Source organism: Microtus ochrogaster, unplaced genomic scaffold, assembly GCF_000317375.1.
Source record: "Microtus ochrogaster isolate Prairie Vole_2 unplaced genomic scaffold, MicOch1.0 UNK132, whole genome shotgun sequence".
NCBI lineage: Eukaryota > Metazoa > Chordata > Mammalia > Rodentia > Cricetidae > Microtus > Microtus ochrogaster.
The window spans coordinates 439,935-449,531 of NW_004949230.1; the positions used below are offsets into that span (position 1 = coordinate 439,935).

A 9,597-nucleotide genomic window follows, 5' to 3' on the forward strand; every position below is an offset into this window, starting at 1 on the left:
GTGTGTGTGTGTGTGTGTGTGTGTGTGTGTGTGTGTGTAAGAGGGTAGGGGATGTTGTAAGGTTGGGTGTCAGACAGTAGGGGAATCTCAGGACAATGTGAAAATCTAAACACGAGATAGCGCAAGGCCAGGGCAAATTAATTAACAGTCCGTCAGTCCATCCCAGCGTGTTAGTTTTCATCAACTTAAGATAACTCAAGTGTCCTTTTAAGAGGGGCTCACTTGAGAAAACGCTGTCTGTCAGACTGGCAGTGCATTTTATTGACTGATGATTGATACGGGAGGGCCTAGCGCACCGTAGGAGGTGCTACCCCTGGACTGCTGGTCCGGATGCTAAAGAGAACGGATTGAGCAATTGTGAGGAAAAGCTAGCGAGCAGCACTCCTCCATGGCCTCTGCATCAGCGCCTGCCTCAGGTTCCCGCCTTAAGTTTCTCTGATGATGGGGCGTCACCTGGAAGTATGCGAAGAAGTAGACCTTGTCCACCCCAAGCTGCTTCTGGTTATGGTGTTTTAGTCTTCCTCTCTCACGGGCCCACTTCCTCCTCAAGCCCTGGAGCGACCCAAGGCTTCAGGTGCAGAACTGGGTCGCTCTCTTCACCTTCCAGGGTGAGGGAGCAGGACCCTGCGTCCAGCTTGGGCACTCTGGAGGGATCTAAGAGCATGAAGACAGCCAAGGTTTCCATTAGAAGGGAGCCTGCCTCTCGGCAGGCACAAGTCCACATCCTTAGCAAGTCAGAAACCTCTACACCATTCAGGCCACTCCCTTCTGTGGGTGATAGGAGCCCTCCTGAGGGGTGTTCTCTCTCTCTCTCTCTCTCTCTCTCTCTCTCTCTCTCTCTCTCTCTCTCTCTCTCCGCAGGGGTATGTGTATGTCAATCTGACAGGGCTCTCATAGGCTGTGTGACCCCAGGCCAAGTTAGCTGACCTCTCCCAGGCCATTTCCTCCTCTATAAAATGCAGGGAGCAGTAACATCTCTGTTTTATGGTCACATGGCAAGCCTAGCATGTGCTGGACCTGTGTTAAATCCTCAAGACAGCAAATAAATAAACTCAAATTAAAATATCAGCCAACCCTCAGGGCCTCCACCCACCTGCATGTGTGCATGCATGCATGAGTGCATTTGTGCGTGAAGAACTGGTGAAGAATGGAGGTGGAGGAAGAAAGAGGAGGAGTCAGGGGAGGAAGAAAAAGAGGTACAAGGGAAAGAAACTTCAGTCACACAGGCCTGAGTTCAAACCTTTCCTTACTCACTAGCTGGCTGTGTGGTCCTTGGGAAACTTACTCAACCTCTCTGATTCTCAGTTTCCTCCTTTGTAAAATTTATATATATCCTTCCTTGCAGGAGCTCTGAAAAAGAGAGCAGGTTAAGACCAGGAATCAGAGCCAGTCCTGCATGGCTCTTGGGGGAAAATCAGGCTGCTCGGCCACTCAGGACTGTGACAGTGAGCATGATGAGGTGACAGGGAGGTTTGTAGGGCATTCGCACCCCCAGCACCTTCACCCTGAAACACTGCTCTCCTTCATTCCTCCCCAGGGAGCTGAGAGAGCCCCAAAGCCCAACTGCGTTCTCTTTGGACAGAGATGGGGGTGCCAGGCTCGGCGTTGGTCCACGATGTCATCCCCTGTGGGTGTAAGTGTGGTATCCCTTGATCTTCCACCCTGGCAGGCTGCCTGCACTCAACAGGGAGCCCTGCAGCCCTGTTCGCTGTCTGAGGACCCTCTACAAAGGCAGGTTATTTTCAGCCTCCCCTGAGCCCTTGTCCTGAGTGAACGGAGCCATGGTTTCGGGATGTGGACCAGAAAGGGTTTTAAGGTCTCTCCCTCTGCCAGAAAGACACTTAGACTCGGCAACACGGACAGCGCATCCCCTCTCTCGGGGTTACTTTGTACCAGCTTTCGATTCCCAGAAAAGACTGTGTGAAACCCCGAAGCCCTAATCAATGCAACACAAGGCTTGCCCTCTGCCCCATTTTGAGATGGCAGATAAATGCAGGGTAGATGGCAGGTGAGCTCAGCCCCCCTACCAATTTCAGGTGGGGACCCACGGGGATGTTTTTATTAACAATGAATGAAGCAGAGAAGAGAGGCTTGCCTGAGGTCCCCTAGCAGCAGGGACAAAGCCAAGTGTGTCAGGAGAGAGGGCTCCTGGAGGAACACTGGACCCTAGGACACTGCAAAGCTGGGCTCACACCCACAGTCTCCTAGGAGCAAAGTCCTTGTTACACTTGAGATGAGTGACAGGGACTCTGCTTCCTCTTAGAGACTGGAGCCCACCTGTCTCTCACTCCCCACGCAGACGTGGTATGAGCCCCACCCACCCACCTGCCCCCCAGCTTACTTTTGCTGGGCAGCTCCTCTTGGCTCAGGCCATTGGAAGGAGCCAGTGGGGCACTCTCACCCTCATCCAAGGTCAGGATGAGCGGCACATCGTCATCTAAGCTCACGGCCATGTTCCCCAGTCCTGCAGTCCTCAGGATGCGATGGCCAGGGCTTTTAAGGGTCTCCAGCTTGAGCTCCTGTTCAAAGCCACGGGGCCAGGGATGCTTCTCTGCTCCATCAGATGCATCTTCTAGGGTTGGGAGGATTTAAAAAAAAGGTAATGATTAAAACATAGTTGTTCCTGATGTGTTCTGGAGTTGGGGGCAGTGACGGCTGGGCAACCAGAGGCCAGGCTAAAAACTCTGAATTTTGGCTTTTGTCACAGTAACCTACAGTATACAAACTGTGCTTTCAGAGTCTCATGTCGCCCATGTTGGTTTCTAGCTTGCTGTAAAGTGGAGGATGACTTTGAGCTTCTGATCCTCCTGCCTCCACTGGGATTACAAATGTGTACCATAAATGGTTTAGAGAACTGGGAACTGAAACCAGGCCTGTGTGCATGCTAGACACAAGGCTATCCGCTGAGCCACAGCCCACACCACCACGGTATTTCAACCTAAGAACTAGGATTCCAACACCAGGGAGGCTGAAGCAGGAGGATAACAGAGTTCAAGGCCAGGTTGGACTAAATAGCAAGAGTCTATCTTAAAAGAGAGAGTGTGTCAGGAGGTGGTGGTGCACCTTTAGTCCCAGCACTCGGGAGGCAGAGGCAGGCAGATCTCTGTGAGCTTGAGGTCAGCAGTCTTCACAAGAGTTCAGACTGCTAGAACTACACAGTGAGACCACTCTTAAAAGGAGGCATGGGGGAGGGGCTGGAGAGAGGGCTCAACAGTTAAGAGCACTTGCTGTTCTTGCAGAGGACTCTTTGTTGTTGTTGTTGTTTTTGGTTCCCAGCACCTATACAGTGGCTCACAACCATCTTTAACTCTAGTTTCAGGGGCCCCAACACCCTCTTCTGACCTCCTTGGGCTCCAGGCACACATGTGGTACATATATACACACGTGCAGGTAAAACACTCATACACATCAAATTTTATTTTTATTTTTTTTTAAATATTTATTTATTATGCATACAATACTCTGTCTGTATGTATGTCTGTAGGTCAGAAGAGGGCACCAGACCTCATTCCAGATGGTTGTGAGCCACCATGTGGTTGCTGGGAATTGAACTCAGGACCTTTGGAAGAGCAGGCAATGCTCTTAACCACTGAGCCATCTCTCCAGCCCTCAAATTTTAAATTAATAATACACATATAAATAAAATACAGGGAAGGTTCCTATGAGAACAAACGCTGACAAGTCAGGGTAACCAAGTCTAGAGAGTAGAGACTGGGGCCAGCATGATCAACACTACCCTCTGTGCTTTGTAAAGACTGTAAAGGGAAATCAATTCGTAATGATTATAGGAAGAGCAGTTCATCCTCAAAGAATACTCAAACTATGCCAGAGACCCTACTAGCGATTTCTAACTGGGCGACAGGAAGCTCACTAATAGCCCCACACATTGGACAGGGACAGAAACCTTAGATAACTTGCCCGAGAGCCCACAGTCAGAAAGCCAAGCTGTGTCTTGCCCACATCCTATCCTTAGCCATTCCTCCGCCTACGGCGTCTTCTAAGTCCCCAGGTCCTGCCCTCGGACAACAGTAATAAAAAGTGAGTGTGTCCGGTTCTCCAAGCTTGCCCCGTCTCTCTTTTTATGTTTGTGAACAATTTCCACTCTAGCTTTGTTAAGTACCCTCTGGGGAACACACAAGATCATCCTGGTTTTGCTGGTGGCCAACACCCATTGTTCTTGTACGGACCTCCTCGATGGAGGAAAAAGGGATACGAACATTTGTACAACTGGTAACCGGCGTCCTTTCCCAAGGACCCATCCTTTACAGCCTCCGGGTTGACGGCTCTCAGAACTGGTGTGCTGGGGTGGCTGTTAACACCACCCCACCTCTGCCCACTGAAAAGCAGAGCTCAGCAGATCTGCTGGGAGACCTTTGAACTTGGAAACTGCAGCAGGCTGAGGCCACCAGCTGTGGCCTGTGCACAGGATGAATCCTGCCTCCACACCAACCGATGGCAGGCCAACTGAGCAATGCCTCCTTTGGGGGGGATGAGGGGAGCATCCACAGACACAAACAGCAGGTCTCTTTCAACCGAGATAAACACGACACCCACACTGCAGCCAGCTAAGCACACAACTAACTCTCTGCTCAGCAAACTTCCAGGGAGTGGAGTCTGATTTGTTTTGTTTCCTTTTCCTCCACCCTTGGGGATTTATTTTGCTTTGATATCTCAACAAGGGCAGAGACAGAAGGGAAACTACCACAAGATACAATTGTTTGGCTGTCTAAAAGAACTGTGCTGTGTTTTGAACTCTGGCTTAACTTTCTCTTCCCCCAGTGCCTTGTACTGGTTGTGCTCACCCATCTAACACACTCCATGGTAGAGGGATTAGGTGACCACACTTCCTTGACACCACGAGAAAGCTCTGACAGAGCACTCTCTCCTATTTCTTGGGAAGGCAAGAAACTCTCCCCACTCAAAACAGGTTCCTCATTTTTGTCACCAGCGTCCTCCTAGCTAGTAGGTTTTCCATTTTAACTGCTGCACATGACTCCATTCTCGCCATACCTCGGTGGCTCTTGCCTGATGTGACTCTGTCCCCACTGTCTACAAATATTTCCGGCGTCACAACTTGGGAATGATCTCGAGGGAGCCCAAAGAGGCCACTAATATCTACAGTGCACAGCTGAGACCCCACCCACAGGAAACAACCTCCTGGCTCCGTCTCAACAGCTCTGCCCTCGGTAGAGCCTGGGTGAGCAAGCGTCCCGCTTTCTAGAAGAGGCCCACAAGTTCCATCAGGCCGACTGGAAAGCAGGTGGTACAGAGAGAGGCATTTCCCACTTTATTCCTAGAAACTGCAAGCCACTGAAGTGAAATCCACCAGTCCCTTTCTTGTTTTTGTCTTCTGAAACGGATATCCCTGTCCAGTCTCGGAGAGCCCTCAAGTTGCCATCCTCCTCCCACCGAGCCTACGACTTTCCAAAGAGAAAGAAATGAGGCCCAAAAAGAAGTAAACTGCCCAAGGTCACACGGCAGACTCAGAGACAGAACTCGGGGCTCCTCCGGTCCTGCTCTTCGGCAGACTTAGGCTCTCACTCTAGAGAGGACCCAGAGGGTCACCCCTGGGGAAAGGTCACTCCTGGAGGAAGGTCCCGGGATCAGAGTTAGCTGCCATCCCGCTATCTGTCCCCAGAGTCAGGTTGACCCAAGCAGGAGTCCCCGGCCGGGTCACAAGAAGTCTCAGCCGGGAGGTGAGCGGTAAGGAATGGGAAAGGGAGGAGGGTGGCCCGGGGGCGCCTGTTCCCCGCACTCCACGGGTCGCCCCAGGAAGTCAAGGCAAAGAAAAAGGTGCAGAAAGAAGTGAATGAGTTGGGGTAGAAGCACGCGGGCAAACTCCCCAGGCCCCTCGGGAGTCGGGAGCGCCCAGCCCCAGTCTCAGCCCCTTCTCGGCGCCCTCTGAACCCTGACCCCTGTCCTCGTGCCAAGCCCGCACCCCTCGGATTCTTACACGCGCCGTCCCGGGATCCCGCACCATGCACCGTGTCTGCAGAGCGCAGCTCAGCACGCAGCTGCTGCTGCCAGTATCCCGACAGGAAAGCTACCGCAGCCGCCAACGCCGCCTCACCGCTGCCACAGCGGCAGCTGCGCCAGCCCTTGCATCCGCCGACTCCTGTCACTCAAGCCCGCAGGCCCCGCCCCACGGCCCCACGCCACGGGCCATTGGCAGCCAGAGAGGCCGCAATGTAATTTGACAGGGTAATATGCACGTCACTAACCAACAGGAATCCCGGCTCTTTCCATTGGCAGAACGTCAGAGAGACGGTGGTTTTGATTGGTCATCGTTCAGAAGGTGGAGCCAAAGCAGACCTAGTAGAAGTTGAATGGTGAAAAAAGAGGTCCGTCAAACACAGAGTCCCGCCTTCTAAGATTGGCGCGTAACCTAGCAACGGGGGGGTCGCCGAGATGGTTAACTGTGGGAAGAAAAACTTAACAGTTTGAGGAGCCGGTGAGTGACAGCGGGGGAGCCCCGGAGCTGCGTGCTGTGTGCGCTACATGGGCGCGCTGTCCAGTGACCCCCACAGGGGTCCGCGCCCCACTACCCTGCCTCGGTCCAGGTCTCCTTTAGGCCTCCTGCAAGGACCACTGACATCCTCACTTTGGTAGTCCTTTCTGCTGTCCTGTCCACCTGTCTTTCATGGCTCCGCCCCTCATCCCTCACTGGTACCATTTATGTAAACATCCGACTGAAATTTGGTTGAAGGAAGAAGGTGAGTTGGTTGGTTAGGCACCCACTGTCCACTCTAGGGACCCCTATGTTCCATGTTGAGCTTGCTCTGTGCAGAACTTCAGTGTATGCTTAAATTAAGCGTTTGTTGTTTGTGTTTAAGAAAGGGTCTCCCAGTGTAGCGCTGGTTGGCCTGGGACTCACAGAGATCCACCTGCCTCTGCTTCTGAGTGCCGGGATTAAAAGCGTGAGCCACAGCACCTAGCCTAATTAGTTTTTTTAAATTGGAGCCTGTCCTGGAACTAGCTCTTGTAGACCAGGCTGGTCTCGAACTCACAGAGATCCGCCTGTATTTGTTTGTTGAAGATTTGCTTTTTGCTTTTATTATTTTGATCACTGTGTTTGTAGGTGGAGTACATGCTTGAGGGTCCAGGAAATCCAGGAAAGGGGTTTGGATTCCCTCAAGCCTTGAACTGAAGTTATTAGCAGGTCATTGTGAGAGGATGGGCATAAGTGCTGTGGACTAAACTCAGGTCCTCTGAACGAGCCAGACACACTCTTAAAAACAAAAAAACAAACAAAAAAACTTAAAGATCTGCTTATTTTTATTGTATGTGTATCTGTGAGGCCTACATGTATGTAGTGCACAGCATGTGTGCTGTGTGCCGTAACTGAGGAGGCCAGAAGTGGGCATTGGATCCGCTGGAGCTGGAGTGACAGGTGGTTGTGAGCCACTATGTGTAGGCTAGGAACTGAGCCTGGGTCCTCTGCTAGAGCAGCCAGTGCCATTAGACCCCCAAGCCATCTCTCCACCCTGGTTATTTTGATTGCACACAGAATTTTGTCTTTGATGTTAACTTTAAAATTTCGCTCATGCAATTTAAGACGTGATTTCCTTGTGCGTTCTGGCAAGGAAGAAGAATTTCTTGGGAAGATTGAATGAGATGAGGCAATGAAGAGTTGCCATGGGCACAGCCACACAGTGACTGCTCAGCTAACTGTGGATTCCCCCGACATGACTCATTCTCCCGTAACTCTTTCTGTCAAAACATTTCCAAGGACATTTTCTTGGCCCATAGCAAAAACACTCGCATATTTAACATGGGTTTATTGAGTGCTTGTTGTGGATAGTGGAGGCATCCTGAGCAACAGGAAAATGCTGTCTTTTGAAGTGGGGGGCTGTAGAGATGTCTTTTCATTAAGAGCACACACTACTTCAGGTCCCAACACCCACATCAAGTGGTTTGCAACTACCTTTTACACTCTGGTAATCGATATTTTTTAAAGATGAAGAATTTTATTTTTATTCTGTGTATCACACCTGCTTTTACATTGGTGTTAGGGAGCTTCAGATTTGAGCAGAAAGTATTTTACAGACTGAGCCATCTCTCTAGACTGTATTTTGTTTGTTTGTGTGTGTGTGTGTGTGTATGTGTGTGTTTTGAGACAGGGTTTCTCTGTGTAGCCCTGGCTGTCCTGGAACTAGCTCTGTAGACCAGGCTGGCCTCAAACTCAGAGATCTGCCTGTCTCTGCCTTCCGAGTGCTGGGATTAAAGGTGTTTGCCACCACATCCCACCCTATCCCAGCTTCTGGCCTATATTTTAAGTTCTATTTCATTTATTTAGTGTGTACATGTGTGTGCCTGTGTGTTAGTGCTGTGATAGAACTCACACATGCTAAACAGATGCACCACTCTTTTTGAAACACCACAATAATTCACTCTGCAGTCATGTGTGACCAGAAGTGCACATATTTAAAGCATACCATGACCAAGAAAGGAATTCAAACCATCTGATATGGAAGCCAGAAGGGGATTGTGTCCTCTATAGTTCTCCGACTGTTCCTTAGAGGCAGGGTTTTTCTCTGAACCTGGGGCTTAACGCCCCCAGCATCTTCCTGCCTCTGCACCTGCTCTGTTCAGTCTATAGAATGATGTGTCATAATCATACGTTAGGGTTTCTTTCTTTCTAGGTTTTTTTTTTTAATGTATAGGAATGATTTGCCCGAATGTGTGTACATCGTGTGCAGTACTATCAGAAGCCTGAAGAGGGCACCAGATCCCTTGGAACAATAGCTATGCGTGACTGGACAGTTAGTGAGATCCTGTTAAGCAAACAAAAAACCAAACCTGATGACATTGTTGCCTGGCTCTAATGGAGGACGTGATCTGGCTTGTGAAGTCAGTACTGCATCTGCATCATCCTGCAGAAAGTGGTGAGAAGGCGGGGCCGTCGTCTCCTCATTCACCAGCACCTATGTGTTTACTGAGCATCTACCATGTGATAGTTGCTTAGGATAAAAGTTTTTTTCTGCTACTAATTATTATTATTGTCTGTGTGTGCATGATGCATGTGTGTGAGTGCTGGCATGCCACTGCACACGTGTGGAGGTCAAGGGCAGCTCTCAGAAGTTGGTTTTCTCTTTACAGCATAGGTTCCGGGGATTGAACTGAGGTCCTCAGCTTTGGTAGCAAGCGTCTTTACCCCCTGACCTATCTCATCAGCCATGGATGGAAGTTTTTGTCATGACTTGACTAGACTCCTGTACCACCCTCAACTCCCTTTCCTGTCTGTGAAATGGCCTTGTAGGGATATAAGGACCAAAGGAACTCATCCATAGAAAGTACTCTCTGGTTTTTGTTTTGTTTTGGTTTGATTTTTTGAGACATAGTCTCCCTATGTAGCTCAGGTTGGCCTTCAACTCACTGTGTAGCCCCAGGATGGTCATGAACTTCTGATCCTCCTGCCCCCATCTCCAGAGAGCTGGGACCGTGAGTGTATTTAGAAGAGTTGGACACATAGGTAAATTCTAACATTGACCACTGTTACAAAAGGAGCCTTAGGCCGGGCGGTGGTGGCGCACACCTTTAATCCCAGCACTTGGGAGGCAGAGGCAGGCGGATCTCTGTGAGTTCGAGATCAGCCTG

At 50.3% G+C, this 9,597-nt stretch overlaps 2 protein-coding genes across 4 annotated transcripts in view; one reads left to right on the plus strand and one right to left on the minus strand.

The window, feature by feature from the left end:
• Window positions 1–6,104, minus strand: part of Tpcn1 (two pore segment channel 1) — a 59,482-nt gene extending 53,378 nt beyond the window's left edge. The window contains exons 1-2 of one of the 2 annotated variants that reach the window (XM_026778392.1): window positions 5,978–6,104; window positions 2,342–2,572 (exon numbers count right to left, since the gene is read on the minus strand). In XM_026778392.1, coding sequence (XP_026634193.1) covers window positions 2,342–2,453 — 112 coding nt within the window. In that variant the 5' untranslated portion in view covers window positions 2,454–2,572; window positions 5,978–6,104. Of the gene's footprint in view, window positions 1–2,341; window positions 2,573–5,953 lie in introns of both variants that reach the window. The other variant, XM_005371867.2, reaches the window with a different exon arrangement.
• Window positions 6,105–6,423: 319 nt separating this feature from the next.
• Iqcd (IQ motif containing D) overlaps window positions 6,424–9,597 on the plus strand; it is a 15,056-nt gene continuing 11,882 nt past the window's right edge. Inside the window, exon 1 of one of the 2 annotated variants that reach the window (XM_026778385.1) lies at window positions 6,424–6,451. The gene's annotated coding sequence lies outside the window, so the exon portion shown is untranslated. Of the gene's footprint in view, window positions 6,452–6,679; window positions 6,714–9,597 lie in introns of those variants that run through there. The other variant, XM_005371868.3, reaches the window with a different exon arrangement.